This window comes from Xenopus laevis, chromosome 5S, assembly GCF_017654675.1.
Source record: "Xenopus laevis strain J_2021 chromosome 5S, Xenopus_laevis_v10.1, whole genome shotgun sequence".
Classification (NCBI taxonomy): domain Eukaryota; kingdom Metazoa; phylum Chordata; class Amphibia; order Anura; family Pipidae; genus Xenopus; species Xenopus laevis.
Window position 1 is genome coordinate 75,176,106 of NC_054380.1, and position 22,443 is coordinate 75,198,548.

The 22,443-nt window shown below is 39.0% G+C and overlaps 1 protein-coding gene across 20 annotated transcripts in view; it reads left to right on the top strand.

Annotated features, from left to right (window-relative positions):
- The first annotated feature begins 514 nt into the window (after nucleotides 1-514).
- snap91.S (synaptosome associated protein 91kDa S homeolog) overlaps nucleotides 515-22,443 on the top strand; it is a 66,096-nt gene continuing 44,167 nt past the window's right edge. For 18 of the 20 annotated variants that reach the window (XM_018264303.2, XM_041563942.1, XM_041563946.1 and 15 more), the window contains exons 1-6: nucleotides 1,046-1,190; nucleotides 1,489-1,629; nucleotides 15,533-15,675; nucleotides 16,461-16,536; nucleotides 17,781-17,883; nucleotides 17,970-18,063. In XM_018264303.2, the coding sequence (XP_018119792.1) occupies nucleotides 1,500-1,629; nucleotides 15,533-15,675; nucleotides 16,461-16,536; nucleotides 17,781-17,883; nucleotides 17,970-18,063 (546 nt within the window). In that variant the 5' untranslated portion in view covers nucleotides 1,046-1,190; nucleotides 1,489-1,499. 20 annotated transcript variants of the gene reach the window in all.

Sequence of the window (22,443 nt, forward strand, 5' to 3'; positions counted from 1 at the left end):
CATGTATTTTGCCGGAGGATGTCCTAAAATGCGTTCCGTAAGGGGCCCACCCAAAAATCTTAGACCAGGGCCCCACTCTCAGTACTATTATTCTTCTCCTCACTCAACTGCTATTCTCCTAGTCTTTTTACTTTACATACTATAATCTATTATTCAATCTATTTAGTCTCTTTCTTCTAATAGAAATAGGAAATGGCTATAAAATAAACCAAATGTTTTGAAGCAGGAGGGCCCACTAACACCTGGGCCCACCGGGAGTTTTCCTGGTATTCCTGTGGGCCAGTCTGACACTGAAATGAGGCCAAGGGGCTGCCTTATTCTAATACACCATTTTCTTGTTGATTTATTTATTGGGCTCTCAGGTACCCCTTGACTCCTGTTCCATATAAAATACACTTGGAAGGAAATTTGCAATGAATGGCAGGCGTGCAGCCCCATACTGTACAATGGGAGCCCTCTGTGCTTAGTAAAACAGAAGGAGGGGATGGGTCTATCACACCTCCTTAAATGCTGGGCTGGGGGAGGGATCACACACAGCATTAGCCAGCGCTGTAGCATCACTTTCCACGGAGGAAAACAGGGAAGACACACACAGCCCGAAACAGGTGTGGCAGCATCTTTCCTGCATCGTCCCTATGGCCGTAGTGTGGCAGCGACATGTCCATTTAGATACTCACAGGTTCCCTGTCCCCTCACCCCACACAGTGAATGGATCCATCTCCCCTGCGCAGCACCTTGCAATAAAGGCCGCCCCGAGGCAAGGCTCTGTATTTGCAGCTTTCTACCTTTCCTAGCGTATGACTGCCGTGTAAACTACAACTCCCAGTATTGCACCGCAGGTATGCCGGGACTTGTAGTTTAGTGACCGCTGCAGCTCAGCAGTTGGACACCTGGAGACACGTCTAATGAAATTGACTGCCAGGTTATTCGGATTATAAATATAATGACATAAAGTAACATGTCTGGACTATAGAAAGTTCGTTTGGCATTTTATCCCTTTAATAATTAAAAGGCAGAAGGCTGGAGTGAGATGCAAGGCGGGGGGTGGGGCAGTGATATTGTAATCCCCTGGCAGGGAGGGGGAGGAGGAGGATGTGTTCTATTGAGTGTGTGTTGGATTGAGTGTGTGTGAGAAGAAGAGATCAAGGCTGCCGTTCTTAAGGGCTTTGCTCAGTTCCAGGGTTGATAAGGTGCATTTCTTATCTGTGCTGTTTTTGGGGTGGAAGATCGGCAGTGACCGTTGTTTAGCATTTGCCAGATGCCTGGCTGTCAGATGGTAGAGGTGGGCTGCTAGGCTTGCACTCAATACGATACATGGGATGGACAAGGCAGACAAGGGCTCCTCGCTGCGCCAGATATTGACAGTCGCTTCTGTATTGCCCACTGTGGATCTATAACCCAATTGTGTGTGAGAATCTTTCGGTCTGTTACAGGTCGGCCTTGTCCAATGGCTCCTTAACATCGGATATTGTCTCTTGTTTGTGACAGAGAAAGCAAAGATGTCGGGCCAGACGCTGACAGATCGGATCGCAGCTGCACAGTACAGTGTGACAGGCTCAGCAGTGGCCAGGGCAGTCTGCAAGGCGACCACTCATGAAGTGATGGGGCCCAAGAAAAAGCACCTTGACTGTAAGCAATCCTTATCTTTTCTATAAATACTGCTGGGCCAATTGATCATGAGCTGCCCCATGTATGGCCTTTAATATATCTCTCAGCAATTGTCATGCATTCTAGAGGCGAATCACTCACATGTATGGGTTAATATACTATTTGCTTTATCTGTGTGCATTAATGGGGGATGGGCTCACAATTCAGTTGGATCACAGGGTGATGCTGAATGGGTAAATCTAGTCAGGCCTTATGTAGGCTATGAAATGTTGAAGTCAGTCCTTGATACAAGGGTGAATAAAGCTAGGCCTTAGGTGTGTGCTAAAGGGGTGAATCATTTCAGGCCTCTGATACATGCTGAATGGTCGAGCCTTAGATGCTGAGGCAGAGATGCCAACTAACCATATCCGTATTGTGTGGGCATTTATGTGGCCTAACTTTATTTTCCCATGTGGCATGCCATGGCACAGGGTCATTTTTGTAGCCTGCGGGGGAGTACAATGTCCTGTGGGCAATAACATGACTGAAACTACCTATATATTGCTGCCAATGTTAGCTGCCAGTCATGTTGCATGAAAATGCAGGAGAGAGTGTAATAGGCAGATAGCGCCTAGCCAAAGACTAGTTAAAGATTAGTAAAAACCCATCACTATGGAGGTGGAGCCTAGCGAAATTCACTGGTTCTGTAGCACTCTTTCCATCAGTGACACCACGATTCCTGACAGACATCCGTCCTCACTCACATCTCTCTCAATTAACTGCTTATATTCTCTCTGGAAATTCACTTGTGTAGAGCCTGACTAGAAAAACAATGCAACCCCTTAGCAACTTTGTGAAGGGTGAGCATTTTAAACCCTAGGTACATGTATTTTCTCCATAACCTAGTGGAGTTTTGGATTGGTTTGATATTTCTGAGCCTCACAAAAAATAGACATGATTTACAGTCTTCAGATTGACTCGATGACCTGCCTTCATTCAGTTCTTTAGTGCCTACCTTCAATGCATGAGATCTGGCATGGTTCACCCCTTTATCACAAAACCTGTCTTGGATTGCCCTTAAGAAGGGCAGGGATAACTAACCCCATATCATTACAATGATAACCCAGTCCTTCACTGCAAGGGAAATGGCACTTGAGACTAGTGATGACTAGTGAGTTTCGCCAAGAAAATGACGCCCATAGACTCCATTGGGTGTAAAAAAAATGTCGCACATCCAAAAAAATTGTTGCACCTCAAAATAATTTTGACGCCACTAGACTTCAATGCATTTTGGCAAATTTTCGTCATTTTGCAAATTTATGGTGAAGAAAAAGACATTTTGTTGCCTATGGTCAGTCTTCAAAAATATGTTGGATTGAATCTAGCCAACCATTAATATATTCCAAGCATTTAGCTTTCAGTAAAGAGTCAAATATGATTATGAACCATTGGAGTCTGACTCTACAGATGTTGGGTTTTATTTCTCCCAGCATTTTCATTAGCTTTAAACTTGTGGGAATTTTTTTGAGCAATTGGAGGGCTGTTCGATTGATAACATCAGTTTATAGATGGTGACTGCAATGGTTTATCTGATTTGAGAACACACCCTTTACCAGTATGTATTTGGGCCTCAGTGACCTTTGGTGTAATCTGGTTTTATCGCATTTAGTCATGTAACTGTATCTTACCAAGTAAATTACCTGGTACCTGCTGACTTGTGTATTATTAAAATCTAAATGACATCTTCATGGTTTATATTAATTTTATTAAAAAAGGGTGGTTTTTACCTCCGTGAGATTGATGTTGTACTTAAAGCAGAGTAGCAGTTAGTATGATTTAGCATCACTGAAGTCATGATCTCACAATGAATTTTTATCCATGAATATTCCTAGCAGGAAATCTGAGAAGTAAAAGTGGTTGTGTATTAAGAAATAATACTAACATGTGAATTGACTTCTAAAGGGCCTGGTTTTTCCAAAGTCTCCTTCATTGACCTTCCTTCAACCATTGTTCCACTAATAAAATGCCAGTTGGACAAAAGCATATAGCTATTTATTTTTTCTATCCAGTATCGCCACACCCCAGGTTCATTTTATTTGCTGTCTTTTGTCCCTTAGTTCTTATTAGAAAACATGTTTCCTCTAAAAGATATATGGATTTTAGCCTGCATTCTTTGCACATGTAACTCCATTCTGCATTTTCAGGGTTATAACATTAGAAAAATTTAAAAGCAGCAGAATGTAGCTAAGAAGCTTATTGTACACCAAACAAACAAACAAAAAAAAAATATCATAAAATGTAATGAATGTACTAGCGACATCTACATGGACTGATTTAATGTCCAAGAAATCATTTGTAAAAGTGTGGTATCAGAGTGTTCTAATGTCTTTTTAAATTAAATAAGCATGGTGCAATCTATTGTCACTACCGAGTTGATTCTAAAAAGTAATTGTATTTTGAGGTTTTGCTTCTTCTGTGTAGACCCATTATTTGGGCACTGCTTTCATATCCAAATGTGGTTTAGGCACTGCAGGAGGCAGTACCTTTTATTCAGCTGAGGTCAGTAGTGTGTGTGTTTTTCTTTTTGGTGTCCTTTCTCCTATGTGTATTAAGAACAGGTGCATTTTATCTGGGCCTGTTGTCTGGTTAATTTAGATGATGCTAGTGGTTCCCATGTGTAGCCCTGTAAATCATTTACCTCTATAAATTCTCCCTTGGGATTGTCCCGACAATGAGGCCCAGCTGTCGGTGGTAAACCCCAATTTCCTGAGCCAGGCATAATATTTCCACTGGGCTACATCACTGGAGCCAATAGGAATCTGCATTGCAGCTTTATAAATCTTTACCTTTTCTTTGTCTTGAGCTTAGCTACTTGCTACAGTTGCTTTAATTTTCATGCTATGGTTTGCTAAATGTTGTACTGTACAAGATTCCATGCAATTAAAACATACTGCATTAGGAGAGGTAAAAAAGATGCTTACTGCTGTGTGCCTTCATCACTGAGCTATTTGGGTATTCTGTACACAGCATTGTGTATTTCATAGTCATTTTTAACTATTTTACATTTATTACAAATGGTCATACAGTATTATTATTTAGAGCAGTACAGGATACAGTATTTGGTCTGCATGCCTGAAGGGATGGAGTCATGTTGTTTTTTTCAGAGCCCAAAATAAAGTGGCCACCCATGTATCTTTGACGCAGGGAGGCTCTATGGATCTGTGTGGTAAATGCAGGCCTCTGAGTATACATGACTTTTATCCTCTCCATGTGCTTGTCGTTGCTATAAACAGATCAGAATACAGGTATGGGATCCGTTATCCAGAAACCTGTTATCCAGAGATTTTTGAATTAAGGAAAGGCCATCTCCCATAGACTCCATTATAATCAAATAATCCAAATTTTTCTTTTTCTCTGTAATAATAAAACAGTACCTTGTACTACATCCCAACTAAGATATAGTTACTTAATTGAAGCAGACCCAGTTTATTGGGTTAATATGACATTTACAAGATTTTCTAGTAGACTAAAGGTATGAAGATTCAAATTACAAAAAGATCCGCTATCCGAAAAACCCCTGGTCCCGAGCATTCTGGATAACCGGTCCCATATCTGTACCACCAATTTCATAGCAATTGTGGTGCCCCAGCAGCCACAAAGCCTGACCTTTACCAAGGTTAGGCCAAGCACCTATTGAGTAATGGTTATCTGCAGGCATGTATAGCAATCCTATTCCTTGTATACAGTGGTGCTTGAAAGTTAGTGAACCCTAAATGTACATGAAGTAAATCTTGTATTACTGTGGCAAAAGTAAGTGAATTTTTAGGATTATCATATAATTTGAAGGTGAAATTAGAGTCTGGTGAATGGTATGACAATCAGGTGTGAGCGAAAACCCCTGTTTTATTTAAAGAATGTGGATCCAGCAAAGCCTGATTACACATTTGTGGATGTGTATTCTGGCTTGAACAAAGGAGGTGTCTGAGGACCTTGTTGTCGATGCACATAAAGATGGAAAAGGTTACATGACTATCCATAAAGAGTTTTGACTCCACAAATCAACTGTCAGACAGATTGTGTTGAATTGGATGTAGTTGCAGACCGTTGTTACCATACCCAGAAGTGGTGAACCATCAACGATAACTCAAACTGCAAGGCATCTAATAGTCCGAGAGGCTTGTCTCACATTGGCGAATGTTGATGTTCATGAGTCCACTATCAGGAGAACACTGAACAGCAATGGTGTGTATGGCAGGGTAGCATGGAGAAAGCCACTGCTCTCCCCCAAAAATATTGCTGACTGCAGTTTGCTAAGAATCATGAAGACAAACCAAACGGGTACTGGAAGAATGTTTTGTGGCCAGGTAAAACCAAAATAGAACTTTTTGGCTTAAATGAGGAGCGTTACAGTTGGAGAAAGAACAACACTGCATTCCAGCATAAAAAAACCTTATCCCATCTGTAAAACATGGTGGTGGAGTGTTCTGGTTTGGGCATGTTTTGCTGCATCTGGCCCTGGTTAACTTGCCACCATTGATGGAACAATGAATTCTGAACTATACCAGAGAATTCTAATGGAAAATGTACAGACATCTTTCCATGAACTGAATCTCAAGAGACCATGCAGCAAGGCAACAATCCAAAACACACAAGTTGTTCTACCAAAGAATGGTTGAAGTAGAATAAAGTGAATGTTCTGGAATGGCCATGTCATTTTCTGACCTTAAAGGACCAGTAACATCAAAAAAATGTAAAAAAAAATGTGTTCGTATACATCGAAAAATAAACACCAAGACAAATGAAACTTTAAAAACACAAAGCCTTTTTTATTAAGAAATAACTTACTGAAACTCCACTTCCGATCCTCTTCAGAGAAGGTGACAGGGCGACGATCCATCCTGCAGTGCTCTATTTCTCCTCCCTGGCTCGCTCCCATATTCGACTAACAGCATGTGAAGCTGCGGATAAGGCAGTTTGGGTGGACGCTCCTCTTGAAGAAACTTTTGTAGCCTTCACAGGTGAACTGACCATAGTGTTTCCCGCTGGACTTTTCCCTGCACACCACACACTCGATGTGCTGACGCTGACTCTGCCCGAGCCCTGGGACTTCTGATCAAATGATAGTCCGACCGGGGTTACTTCTCCATCTCTGCTGCTGCTGCCAATGAAAAAGGGACCATTTGCTGAGTGACAGATCGCAGAGGGCGGGAAGCGGCTGATCTGCTCCAGGCTGTGGATGAGGTTGATTCCCAGGACTGTCTCTATGAATGGCTGATTGCATCTTGCCCTGGATTTGGCCCCAGGACACTTACAACCCCTGATCAGTTCCCTCCACTGCCAGCACCCACCCCCTCCAAAGACTGAAAATACCACTTAATACAGGACAATGCACCTCATATTAAATACATTGCGTGCATTTGTCTGGCTTAAAGAAACCGTAACATCAAAAATACTTAAAACATTTACATTTCTTGGTGTTACTGTTTCTTTAACATTATGTTAGACATCCAGTCACTTTAGCTTTTATACATGAGAGTTTTGGCTAATTAACTATATTGAAATATTTTTTATTTTGCACAGCCTATTTACCCTATTTACCCAATTTTTATGTCTATACTGTACAATTAGTTTAAGATGGGATCTTGTTAGTTCTAATCTCATCAGATGCTCTCAGGTTTGCTGAAGGTATCTGTTTGTGAAGCATTGGTGAGTCTATTGTATGGTCCTCTTATATATTTTACATATGCTATCATGCTATCATATCCCCCCCGAGCGTCTCTTTTCCAGAATAATGTAACACATTGAGTCATAAAGACAAGGTAAAATTGCTGCAGATTTTTACCTATTAAAGTAAGGTGGAAGATGGCACGAGTACAATCCTTTTCTGTTTGTGTTTAGGAGGTTATGAAAAGTCATGTGTGCTTTACTTTTCAATTGTTAAAGAAAGCTGTGTTCAAAAACTTAGACCTTCATTTATTGCATATCGATAAATATTGATTTTGAGGTCAGTTGTCTCTTCTGTCAGATAACCTAGGTGGGCAAAATTTAAGAATTGGAAGCCCTTGTTTATATATTATGAACCTTTTTAAGCAGTTATTGGCTAGGGTCTGACAAAGTCAGATACTATAACAAATTTAAAAATAATTAGGAAAAAGAAACCCCGCCAATTGCTGTTACTAATAAATTACCAGTTTACAAAGTCTAAAGGTATCGTTCAATACCTAATAAAGTGCAAAATTAAAGTGCTGTGCAGATTCAAAAGTGCTATTGCAACTATTATTTTATTCATTAAACCTGAATTCTAAAAGCCACCATTTCAGGATAATTCAATTAATTATATCTGAGTTCATTTATATATCCAAACTAAAAAAAACTAGAAAAAACTCAATTAATATTTCAACACTTAATATACAGTTATTATGCTATAAAGTGCAGTGCTATAAATTAATGTGAAAAGAACTAGGTAATTTGTTGACTAATTAAAAAGGAGTATAGGAATACATGAATGGCCCAAGTTACTGGGGGTTAAAAAGTCATGCAGTCATAATACATAAAAAAGTTAGGAGAAATAGGAAAGAATAGATGGTGGAGTAAACTAACTGCCTGTTATTTTCTAAGGCCTGGGACACCTCAAAGTTAAGGCAGGACAGGGTAACCGGGGCTGTGGCCTTGATATTAATCTTGCCCTAATAATTAGGAGAGGCTAAGTAACCCTAAGAAGCCACAAACCCACGGCCCCTTAGAATGGAAGGAAGAATAAAGATTGTTGAAAGGATTGGATTTGACCCACAGACGGTTCACACCCACATCCGTTGAGTTCTAAAATGAATCATTGCTCAAAGAAACTTTTAAATTTTTTTTTATTATCTGAATCAGGAACAGAATTTCAATTAAAAAAGCAGGGAACGCCGAAGTGTGTTTCGCTTAGAAGCTTTATCAAGGCAAAAATGATGAATCCGTTCTGTGCACGCATAGAAGTAAACTTCCGCAATGTGCGTCATTGTATTCACTTCTCGCTAGATCTTCGTCACGGAAGGTGCGCCAAGCTTAGTCAGCGTCATCCAGCCGTCGTGTCATTCGGATCCTACTACTCCGATGACGATATACATTAAGACACTCCCCCAATCGTGTCTATTCTAAATGTATAATGACGGAGCCATTGGATCAGTATTGTTCCTTATGGTACTGCCACATCGCAATTTTAAACTCCTACCAAAAGGAAAAGTTATGCCAAAAGGAAACCTAGATGGGCCATTGAGCTCAGATGGAGTTTAGCATTTCATATAGCTTAGATTTCAGATATCATGCCTTAAAAGGATCTACGCAAAGTGATGGGAAGTCAGAAGTTGCTTCTGTTCCTAGGTATAATATCATAGGGGAAACACTGCCCCTTTAGTTATAACCTCAATTTGCTGGTGTAACAACTCACCCTGGTGGTCTAGTGGATCGGCGGGGACGCCCGCCACGCCGCTCCTCTTCTTCATGTGTGCGCATCCTCTTGTTTTATAGGCGCAATGGCGCGAAATGCAAAGATATTTAAAGGGACCTTTTGTATTTTCTCATTGCCCGTTATTGGTTCATCCTAGTGAGTTCCTGGGTGCTATATTCGTGTATTCTTGTTATCTGATTCCTGTTTGACCCCTGCCTGATTGACCATTCTGACTTCTGTGATCCTGACCCCTGCCTGGTAATTCGACTATTCTGATATCTGTATTCCAACCCGTGCCTGCCTTGACTAAGCTTGAATTCTGCCTGCACTGACCCGGCCTGTTTGACTACGCTTTCTGTTTGCTCCTTGAACTGTGGCCTTCCGCCCAAAAGACTTTTGCATAACAACAGTGCCCCTCTGTTCGTCCAGAACCCTTAGCTTGGCTCCTCTATTTATAAGACCTGACGGCATCCGATTAGCCGAGGGCTCCTCCCGAGGTGAAAGGCGACTGTTAAAGGCGGAAGCAAGAGCCAAGACCAGGGAGCCTAGCATGGGTTCTGGATTTTGAGTGCCGATCATGACAGCTGGCTGCTATAGGTTGCATTTATCTGTTTAATCGTTTGTAGCAGAACCTCCTGAATATGCTTATAAAGGAATATGCCATGCACCTTCTCCATGGGGCACCTTTAACTCCTCATGGGCCTCGTTTCCAACTGGTTTGCATTGACTGCAAGTAAACTTTAGCCTATGAGTAAGTGCCCCAGTAGGTATGAAATGCGTTAGGAGGTTATCTGTATGTCCTAATAAATGTTTTGAACTTTTAATTATAATTTCTGGTCTTTATTTTCGGAGAAAACTCATCTTTTTGCTGCTTCAAATTTTTGCACCCATGGACTGGGGTGAACTGTGAGTATTTTTTCTCCCTTTATTATTTGGTTATTTTTTCTTTTTGATTAACAATGGTACAGTTATTGCCATTGTGTACCATGATATTTCTAATGTTTGATGCAAGTGAACTTTATACAAAGAAATGTAATGGGTAGGTTTCACAAAGGTAATATACATTCATAAAACGATTCAGTAGTTTAAAGTTAATTGTAATTGCAGTTAAAATCATTACAGGTATGGGATCCGTTATCTGGAAACCTGTTATCCAGAAAGTTCCGAATTATGGAACGGCCGTCTCCCATAGACTCCATTATAATCAAATAATTCATATTTTTAAAGTTGATTTCCTTTTCCTCTGTAATAATAAAACAGTACCTTGTACTTGATCCAAACTAAGACATAATTAATCCTTATTGGCAGCAGAACCAGCCTATTGGATTTATTTAAGGTTTACATGATTTTCTAGTAGACTTAATGTATGAAGATCCAAATTACAAAAAGATCCTGTATCCGGACAACCCTAGGTCCCGAGCATTCTGGATAACAGGTCCCATACCTATATTTGTTTTTTTTCTGTTTCCACACTGCTGGAACTGACTCTTGAAACAATGTAGCCGAGGCTTGCTCTACTGTAGCCAAGACTCCATTTCTCGACAGTCTTCACTGCTTGTCCACAGGTGCGGCGTTGTTTCAGAACCACCAGTGCAGATAATAAAAATAAATTTAAAAAAATACAGCTTTCATTAGCCATTGAATTTAGAAAGATCTTTACAACATATTTTGAATGTGTATTGAGGAAATCCTAAAAGATCCACGCATTTTAGTTACTATCTGTGCTGCAATTAGTATAGCATCCTATCATTCTCTGTTGGTGGCTAAGGACAGATTTTGGATGGCTAATAATGGAAATAACTATGTTCATTATTTGGCAATATTTGAGAGACTGGATTATAAAACAGATAAATTGCTTCATACAAGCAGCTGATTTGTTAGAAAAGTAAGCTGTCCATGCAACATTTCAGTGTGACGATACACTGTTATTTATGCTCCCGACATAATTTCTACTTTAACCATTGCCTTAGTCCAAATATTTATTTGTTCCCTTGCTATTGTTTTCATATCTGCCATAAAATTGCCATGAATTTTTGTTTTCTATCCTTTAGCTATTTTGTTCACTACAGAATCTTATACTGCTGTCACCTCAGCTGTTGCTCTCTTTCTCTTTGGGCTAAAGGGGATGTAAAAATAAATAATTTTTTTTCCTAATAAAAGAAAATGTTATTCTAACCAACGTCTTTATACATAATTAAAAGTTATTTGCAAGCTGCATGAATCCACATTGGTGGCAAAACAGTCATATTAGATTTATTTAATGTTTTTAGCAGATTTAAGGTATGGAGATCCAAATAACAAAAAGCTCCCCTGTCTAGAAAACCACAGATTCTGGATAATAGATCCTATACCTGTATGGAAAATTGATAGGTGCAATTTTTTTTTGGGTCAGTGTTCTTGCTGAATGAAATTTATTTATTTTTATACAGTGGGTAGGTGCTCTTTGGTTACATAAAGGTGGTGGGAAGGAAAGGATATTTGATCATGCAAGGAATGTGGTGCTTCTTGGTTGCACACACACTTCTGATGTAGGTGTCACTGTCAGAAAATATTTTCCAGGAACACTGGTTTTAAGTTTGTTGAAATGATGTACATGTAATCAATTTTAATCAGGACTTCCCCTGGAGACAATAATTTCCAAGCATAAAAGGTCAAAATCATCAGTTTGTCCCTCAATGTAAGGGCAGTTGGAAACAAAGTTTGTTGCTTAACATTTACTAAATGTGTAAAGATACGTAAAGCATAGTTTCAGAAATGATATATGCGTAGCATGACTGTCCTCTCTAGAGCCCGTGGCTGTTTCCACATGGGTCTTCTGTGTTGCGACTTCACATGAACCTGCTAGTCAGGGGTGTTTTGGACTCGGTGGCCACCCGAGGCAGCTACAGTGATGCAGCCCCACACCTCTAGTGTAGAGAGTGCAATTGCACTCTCTGCACTAGAAGAATAAAAATTTTGATGTAAAAATCGGAATTTGAACTCTTGCGGTTACCAGGAGAGTCTTTTCGCTGCCCCTGGTTACTAGCGGGCTGCTCCCTCTCAACTCGCTTCATGGCAGCTGTGCCCCTACTGCTAGTGATTGTAAATCTCTGGCATGTTTGTCTGGAGAGTTTGTCTGTTGCACACTGCTATTCTAGAGACTCAATGGCAAGTATATCCATGATGGCAAGTATATGATGGTAAGTATATTATAGATTTGTGGCAAATATATACACTCCTTGTTGCTTCTTTTTTGCCTTACACAAACCTCTAGGAGGTGGTATGTATATCACTGCTATGTATACTGAATTTTTGCAAACATTATTGTAAACTGCAAAAAAAAAATTTTTAATAGTAAAAGATTTTTTTGATGCCGCCTGAGTTTATGATTGAATTTTATGCAAACCTATTGTATGGCACAAAGAACAGAAATTCATCAGTAAGGATACAATTTCACTGAAGTTTCTCTCAAATTTAGTAAAATATCAACAGTAAGGGGCAGATTTATCAAGGGTCGAATTTTGAAGTCAAAGTATTTTTCACTGAATTTGGCCATCGAACGATCGAAGTAAATTGTTCGAATCGAACGATTTCAACGTACGATCGACCGATTTTACTTCGATGTGTAAAGACTTAGAAAATGGTTGTAGAAGGTCCCCATAGGCTCAAATAGCACTTCGAAGTCGAAGTTTTTTTAAAGAGACAGTACTTCGATTATCGAATGGTCAAATATTCGAACAATTCTTACTTTGAATCTAATTCGAAGTCGTAGTATCCTATTCGATGGTCAAAGTATCCAAAAAATTACTTTGAATTTTGGTTTTTATACTTTGAAAATTCCCTCAAATTCACTTTGACCCTTGATAAATCTGCCCCTAAATGTTTTGTTTCCTGGTCAAAATAGCACAATAATAATACACAAACCCATAAAAATTGTTCTAACTGTTCTATCACTCTACCCCCTTTGTCCAATACCGGAGTCCTCAAAACGTCTTTCTTTGCTTAGCTAGTCTGATGGAGCATGGGGAAAAACAAGATTTCAGAGCATTGTTTTACTGTTGCAAGGGCCTGCCTAGAGCAAAAGGCAGTCTGCCATTTCCATGCATTTCCAAACTGTGCATTCTTCTGCCCCTTGATACTGCCCTCTCTTAATAATCTACTCATCCAATGCCAACTGCTTAGGGCAGCACAATCACATGACAGTATGAGTGCAGTTGATGCACGGTGGCTCAGTGGGTAGCACTGCTATCTTGCAGTGCTGGGTCCTGGATTTGAACCAGCCTGGTCACTATCTGCAAGGAGTTTGTATATTATCCCTGTGTCTGCATGGGTTTCCTCAGGTTACTCCAGTCTCCTCCCACACCATAAACAAACGTAGTTGGGTTAACTGATAAAAAATGTAAATAGAAACGTTAGATTATACGTTCCACTTGGGCAGGGAATAATGTAAATGATGTCTCATTTCTGTAAAGTCCTACAGAAATGTGTTGGCACAATATAAATTCTATGAAATAAGCACTAAGTGTTTAGTAAGCAAGGGTGCTGGACTGGTAGTCTCTCTTCTCTAGGACGGGCTACAGCTGATTTTAGCTCCTAAGCTTTTGCACCAGCAATCTTGGGGTGATTATACCAGGCCTGGTGATGTTTCCCCTTTATGCATTTTTCAAGTTTTCATGTTTGTTGAATGACATTTGAACAATTGAAGTGTATTAAGAATAAATAGGAAAATATTGGACAACAAAGTCAATACACTGATCTCCATCCAACCCTGAATTTTTGACAATATTTGAAAACTGAGGCACCCAAGTGTCATTGACTTATTTTAAAACTTAAACCTGGACTATACCCTATATTTGTCTGGACGAAACGGGCCAAAAAGAATTGCTGCATAGTGTTCAGTATTAGTACATGCTTACCCACAAAACCTTAAATCTGTTATTGCTAACTTTTTATCTTAGGATATCTAAATATATAAATATAAAGCATTGAAATAGTTATTGTTTCAGTGATTAGACAGTGGATATTTTTATCCTAAATATGTGATTTAATTTGTAAAATGAGAAAATTGGTCAAGGGGCAGAGAGGTTGGAGAGACCTGAATGAAGGTTTGTCAATCTCTGCTTTAAAGTATCAGTAGCACCAAAAAACTAAAGGGTTTTGCATGCGTTTGTATACATTCTTCAGAGGCACTATTACAGTTTATTTAAATGGGCTGGTGAATGGTGAATGATGCTTGACAAAGGGGTTTTACTCCCCGAAACGTTGCATCGCACTCCGCTTTGAAATAAATTTTTGAAGATTTCTCATAGTCCTGTGTGCCATTGGAATTCCTTTGCTGTACTCTGTTGTGGGGCTTGCCGAACCTCTGCCAGTGAGCACCAGGCATATTGTTGTCATCTGTTGGGTGTGCGGGATCCTGCTTTGTTCCTAGCTGGTGAATGGGGCCAGCCATTCTATCTTAAATTGGGCTGTAGGGCACAAGTGTACAGTACATAACAGATAATCTCTGTAGAATAAAAATGTTTTGTTTTTACACAGAAAAACAGACCAATGTCATTCATAAAACTATACAAATGTAAAATCTGACATTTGTTGCGAAGAAATAGTTTATTTTTAGGTGACAGATAAAAATATATATGTATTTTTTTTAAAAAAAACCCTTTTGTTTTTGGTGTTTTGAACCTATAGTAAACAACATACGAGAATGCTTCTCCACAGAGCTTATGTGTTACTTTGATTGTTCTATTTGGCAGAGAGAATAGTTGAAATGTATTATTATAATATAATTTAATTTGTTGGATTGAGCCAGCTTGACACCACCAACTCCAACCTGCTCCAACTCCCTGGCAGGACCCTTAGCTTCTCCCAGGGGCGATCCTGGCCCCTCTGCCGCCTGAGGCAGCAGTAGTTGCTGCTGCCCCCCCTCCCCTAAAAATTCACTCTTAAAGTACCAGGAGCAGCATTTTTGCTGCCCCCTGGTACCTAGTGGGGCGCTGCCGCCTGAGGCGACAGCCTCAACTCGCCTCATTGGCGAAGCACCCCTGGCTTCTCCTACCCACACTCTGACTGTGGGAGCAAAAAGGAAGCTGGTGGGCATTTGGAAGAGAGAACTGGAGTGAGGCCCTTAAGGCAGCAGCCCCGGGGGGCCCGGACACCTCAGCCTGACACTGTTGGTGTATTTCAGCCATTCTGCTAGTACCAACAGTTCTTGCCCAGAAAACCCGTGCCCCTTTTTTGTGGCCCATACTAATGATATAAGCTGTTTTAAATTCTTTATCAGCTGAAACATGTGTAGAAACAATACCATGTGCTGTAACTCTTATGGTTTCTTTAACATGATAAAAAAATGTAAAGCTTATTGCTACTGGAATTGTGACGCTATCTCAGAGATGCCACATGTTGCCTCATTTGCAGTCCAATGGCACCTGCAGTCCAGCATCATTTAGTGGTCTCAATGACATATCCCAAGTATTAAATGTTCTCAATAGGATTGCTAATTGTTACCTGGTTTTACTGTTTTCTTTTATTTTTTATTAGTCTTAATCCAAGCCACCAATGAGACAAATGTCAATATTCCTCAGATGGCAGACACCCTGTTTGAAAGAGCTACAAGTACCAGCTGGGTCGTTGTGTTCAAAGCCTTAGTCACAACTCATCACCTAATGGTTCATGGTAATGAGGTAAGAGCATTGAATAACATGAATGGAAGCAGAAGAAAGTAATTTATTAAAAGCTTTCTCTGTATATTTCTATCTATATAATCATATAGGCACCATGGGCAGCAGCAGTAATACTGTTTTGTTGTTTGGGCTGCTATAAATTGTGCTAAATAAACTGTTCAAAAGATATGGGGTGACAGGCAGCAACCACAAGTACAGTGTGTAGCTAGTCCTAAAGGAAAGTGCTGGGGTAGCATACTAATCTGTGGTTGTCAACATTAGTACATTAACTTACACAGAAGGCCATAAAAAATGTGTAAAGGATGGCTATATAAAATCTGCTCCACTAGACCAATCCTGCTGCTTATCGGCATGTGCATGTGTCCCTCCCAGTAGCCTGCCCAACCAATATCTGACCAAAAATTGGGCCGATATCAATAGTGGATGTTAGAATATTCAGTTAGGAGAGAACCGCATTGTCTAATTTGGACCAAAGTCTTGGTGGCCAAATCAGGTAAAGATCAGATTATTAGGCAACCTCACCATGCCCACCTTAAAATGTGCTGTGGTTTGTCACAGTGTAGAAAACTGTTAATCTGATATATGCTTTTTAATGTAGTATTCCCATTGCACTGTAAACCGTAAAAAGCAGTTCCAAAACTATTAAAAATTAGCATTTAGGCTAATGGTTGGGACTGTCCTAGAAGACACCCAATGTGGCGTCAGTTTTATGATCCCGTATATTAAATGCCTTATGAAATGATTTACCATTTTTAAATGTTAAAATATTTTCTCTTTTTTTATAGAGGTTTATACAATATCTGGCATCTCGCAACACACTCTTTAACCTTAGTAACTTCTTGGATAAAAGTGGCTCACATGGTAAGAAAAAAAAAAACGACTCCATACCAGATCATTCATTCAGATGTTTCTCTAGCTGAAAAGTTTACCAAAACATTTTTAAGGCCTCAAAATTGATACAGGTTTGGTATCTGTTATCCAGAAATCTTGAATTGGGGAAGGCCTTCCCCCATAAACTTAATTTTAATCAAATAATTTAAAATTTTGAAACCTATTGCCTTTTACTTGTATTTGATCCCAACTAATATATAATGACCTCTTATTGGAGATAAAACAGTCCTGTTGGGTTAATTTAACAATCAAATAATTTTTATTAGACCCCTTATATGGAAAACACCAGTTCCCAAGCATTCTGGATAACAGGTCCCATACCTGTATTTGTATTTTGGATAACCACAGCGCCCAGCAAAGTGTTTGATTAAAGCATTGATAACATTTCTTCACCTTTGAATTAGAGGCAGTTTTGCTAGCATTCGTTTTTACTGGGGGTCCTATATTAGTATAAGAATTAATTTTACAGCCCAGTTAGTTTTACAAAACTGTTAGTTAGGTTTAATACTGTACCATAGTTTTTTCTTTATGGTTTCTTTGACAAAGTTACTTTATTAAAGGGGGACATCAGAACCCACTATAAATCATATGGGGACCTCATGGGTCCTGACTTAAAAGTTAAGTATCACTCACTGATCTAAAGTGATAGCAGTATTGTTCATTCAACATATATTACACTGTGCTAACCTTCAAGTGCTCTACAGGGGCTGCCACCCTCCTCATTGGACAGGAGTGCCACTGCTCCTTGCTAATTCGTGGATCTCCTTCTTGTGCAGGAAAGAGTACACACTCTTTTATTTAAAAATTGTATTGAAAAAAAGAATGAACAAATAGGCATAAGAGCTATTATCCAAAAACAGATGATTCAAAAATATAGGAATGCAAATTTTCAGAGTCCTTTTTAATAAAAAAAACCCAAACTTTCTTACTGATTTCTTTTTCTATGTCATAATCTAACAATAGCTTTTACTCGATGGTTACTAAATAAGCATAAAACTAAGGGTAATTCCATGTTGGTGGCAGAACATGCCTGTTTAAATGCTTTTTAGAAGTCTTAACTAATGGTACTCCAATTAAAGAAAATAAGGGGGAAAAGTACATAAGTAACTATAAGTAACCATGACACCCAACTACAGTACCTCCATTGCCTTGAATTTGTCTGGGCAACCAAGGGCAATACAATCTTTAATGACTTTGTATTTGTTTCCATTTAGGTTATGATATGTCAACATTTATACGGCGGTACAGTAGGTACCTCAACGAGAAAGCCTTTTCCTACAGACAAATGGCATTTGACTTTGCGAGAGTGAAAAAGGGGTATGCAGTATGTTTGTATCATTTGATTAAATGTAGTAGTATTAAACTGTATTATGCTGTCATTTTAACATGTGTTCTGTTTCCAGGGCTGAAGGTGTCATGAGAACAATGCTTCCAGAGAAGTTGCTAAAGGGCATGCCAATACTACAAGGGCAAATCGATGCTTTGCTTGAGTTTGATGTAAGTAAGCTGAGCCATGTTTTATCATCTGGTTCTACAGTTTGTGATTCACTTGCATATCGCATGGTTATTTGTAAGAGCATTGCTATGTTTTGTCACCCCTGTTAAAGTCTGCGTTTCTGCGGGCAACAAATTTCCCTAAAATGACTTGCCATAGCATAACATTAAGATTGGTGCTGGTAAAACATATGACTTGCTGCTGGCTTAATTATGGGAAAATGCAAAGGGAGGCAATTTTCCGCAAGTAAGCCTTATTGCTTATGGCAAGTCATTTTAAATGACTTGCTATGGCAAGTCATTTAAGATCTAACAGATCTTACCATGTGTCATTGGCCCTATATCATTCTGTTTGTGTTCATTTTAAAATCACAAGAGAATTTATGAAGGCTTGCCATGCCTAGTGTGGTGGTGATGGTGGTTGGGCTTTTTCAGCTGAAGTTACTTGTTTATAAATATAGCCATACTTATCACAAGAATATCTATGAAAACAAATATATTTTCAACCCAATTCTCAACTTAAGTGACCATCAAGCTGGATATTTAGGTGTATCCATAAGATATTATCCCCAAATTGTACCATAACATTTGAGATGATCCTCCCTTGTCACTGCTACAAGCCCCTCGTTGAATGTAGCATTACATTTATAGTATATGATTTGTGTAATCCTAAATGCAGTGTATTAGGGAATTCATTATTGGTATGGAATGCTCTTAATGCCTCTTCAAAGTGGAAATGTCTGTGTTTTGAATTTTTTTTTTTTTTTTTACATAATGTTAAAATTACCTTGACAGAAATTTGCATCAGTTTGAGTTGCAGTCTCCCTAATCCCCTGCTTACCTTAATCTTTTCTAAAACCATTTTAATTGGCATTTCAAAGCACATAACCCACTGAACGCACAAACTAAGTAATGCCAAACAGTTTTTTTTTGTTTTTTTTGCATTCTCTCACGTGTGAGATCTGACAGGTTCTATTTGCATTCTTGTTTCCATGACTGCCAATGCTCAGCAAGCAAATATCACTATGGCTAAAAATCATATTGGTTTTCTACCCAAGTCTATTGTTTATGTGTAAATACTAATAAAGTTATTGGGGCCTGCATGATAGCCTGTAAATGTCAGAAGTGAAGTAGTCTGGTAACTTCTTACCTTATCTCAGCTGCCCAAAAAAACATTTGTTGCCTTAGTCACAAGAACATATGACTAATATACGAGATGTTCTCATATATAAAGACAAGCTAAGTAAATGGTCACCGCTGCCCTCGGATGAGATTACTGTATTTCAGGTATTAATGTGTATTAACAACACAGACTTTCTGCTTTGTTGCTTCACTTTTCAATGTACCATTCTCTTCTGTCTTCTTTTATTTGCCTTTCCACTTCTCCCCATAAGTCATTCTCTCTCCCTTTCTCCTCTCTTTCTCCTTCTCTACAGTACTGTATATGTCAATCCCACCTCCCTTTATTTCTCTAAATGTTGGGGATGCACCGAATTAAGGATTAGGCCAGGATTCACCATTTTTCAGCAGGATTCGGCTGAATCCTTCTGTCCGGCCGAACCTGAATCCGAATCCTAATTTGCATATTCAAATTAGGGATGTGGACGGAAATCAGAAGACTTTAAGTTACAAAACAAGGTTAAAGTTAAAAAAGTTTTCCCCTTCCCACCCCTAATTTGCATATGCAAATTAGGATTGATTTCGGTATTAACCGAATCTTTCGGCTGAATCCAAAATAGTGGATTTGGTGCATCCCTAATAAATGTACACATTTTCTTTTTCCTCTCTACCCAATTTTGTATTCAAGTTCTAAAATAATCATACAAGCTAACAGGCAACTTTTATTGTCTATGGTTTTGGCAGTAATCTATTCCCCTCTCTCTATTCCCTCTTAAAGGGATGGTTCACCTTTACTTTTAGTATGTTATAGACTTTTCAATTCACCTTCATTATTTATTTATTTTATAGTTTTTAAAACATTAGCCACCGTTTTCGGACTCTTTCCAGCTTTCAGATGGCAGTCACTGACCCCAACTAAAAAACAAATGTTCTTTAAGGCTACAAATGTATTTAAGGCTACAAATGTATTGTTATTGCTACTATTTTTAATACTCTTCTTTCAACTCCGGTCCTCTCTGATTCATATTCCAGTCTCTTATTCAAATCAGTGTATTGTTGCTAGGGTAATTTAGACGCTAGCAACCAGATGGAAAACTGCAGAGCTGCTGAATAAAAAGATTAACTCAAAAACCTCAAATAATAAAAAAAGAAACCATTTGCAAATTGTCAGAATATGACACTCTACATCATACTAAATGTTAACTCAGTTGAACAACCCTTACCTATTTGGCACGTCAAACAAGGGGTGCAGGATCACTAGCATCATTTAATTACAACTGGCAATTTTACGAACATACCTCATGGAAGAAGCAATTTGGAACAAGCCCCCAACCTATTAGATGTGCATTTTTTTCCCGGGGAGAAAATATTTGAGAATACATGACATTTCTTGTGTGTCAGTGCCCTGAACAAATTGAGTGTGTTTGAGTAATCCAGACGAAATTTTGACACACTGGTAATATGGCCTAATATGAACAGCATTGTTTTACTACCAAATAGCATTTCTATATATTCATTATTTTTATCAATGGTGCCAATCACATACCTCCCAACCTTCCCGTTTTTTGCAAGACAGTCACGATTTTGACAGCTCAACCCACAGTCCCAGATTCTCTTTGATCTCCTGCAATGAACAGCCAGAAAAAGATACAATGTTTTTGGCAAAACACCCAGAATACGTGGCAGGTGCATTTAGATACTTTTGTAACAATTTAAGATAAGTAAAGAGAAAATTGTCACAATTCAAGATAAGCAGGTTTCTTGGGGAAACTGTAACTTGCTGCTTAAGGGGCAGTTCACTTTCATTAGCAAAACTGTAATAATAGATAAAAACCACAGAAATGTGTTTCAACTTTCATAACCTGCCACATTTAGTAAAATGGACATGGTAATTAGGGGGTGTGTCCACAAAAATGGGCATGGTCAAAATATTTTTGCTGCATTTTGCGCAACTAATCTTTTTTCCCTCTTTCTATTTCCAAAATGTTGGGAGGTATGCAATCGTGGACTGTTACTAACTGTATAGATACACTGGTCAGTCATTTTCTCTTGCAGTGACTAATGTGGTAAATAAGTTGTGTCTTCCTAGAGAAAATGTAATTCATTCCCATCCATTAGAGAGATAACTCCAGTAATTAGATGCTAAGGGACTTGTTTGGTCTGGGACAGAACTTAATTTAGAAAAGTACTTAAGTACTTTGAACATGGATGCCATCAGTATGCTTTCGCATACTTTCCATTAAACACTTTTTATAAATATGAAGTTCCAATAGGAACAGAATATGAAAGCAGGATGGCTTTTGATGGATCAGTGGTGCGGTTGGGTATAGATGGGCATGGTTGACCCATATCAGGGGCATGTTTTGAAATATTTTCATTGACACAAAGATGGAGCCACACTTTCCACCCTTTCTGTAATATCTGTAATTATCTGTAATAAAACATTTGCTTAAATAAGCCCATTGACAGCTTTTTCTCTGTGATGCTGATGTCATGTGGTATGTCTGTATGGTAGGGTGCACAAATGAATAAATGTTGTAGCTGTCAACTGTCATTAAGGTTCCTTGACAGGTGCTAAAACACTCAGAAACTGAACTCTTCCATGCAATATCAGTGGAAAAATTGTGCCATTTCTCAAACGCACACAATCAGGAAATTGCAGTGTAGAAATTCACATCAGAGCCCAAATGGAACATAAAAAGCAGAGTAGGCAGTTTTAAGTAATATTTGGAAAAGGGGCTTCGATACTTAGGTAAATCAGAGAAGTTTCATGTTTCACCAAAATAAACCGGGGCATTTTTTTACCCAAACCTAATTTGAGACACATGGACACAAACCCTAATATATGGAAGATTTTATTATTGAACTATTTTCTGACTGGTAAAATGGGTGAGGTGCTGGTGCTGGATGGAAAATATGATGTGATTGGTGTGGCCGAAACATGGCTGAATGAGTCACATGACTGGGCAGTTAATATCAGTGGCTATACTTTGTTTTGGAGGGACGTAGGCAATACAAGAGGAGAAGGGGCATGTCTGTTAAAAAGCATTTAAAAGCTTATATAAAGGAGGAGGGGATGTTAGAAAATGAGGGGGCAGAAGTCTTATGGGTGGAGCTCTTTACTGATTGCAAAGAGTCAAGAAAATTAATTGTAGGAGTATGCTATAGACCCCCTAGTGAGGAGGAGGAGGAGGATAAGCTCCTGATGCAAATAAAAAAGGCTGCTAGTTTGGGGAAAGTAATGCTAATGGGGGATTTTAATTA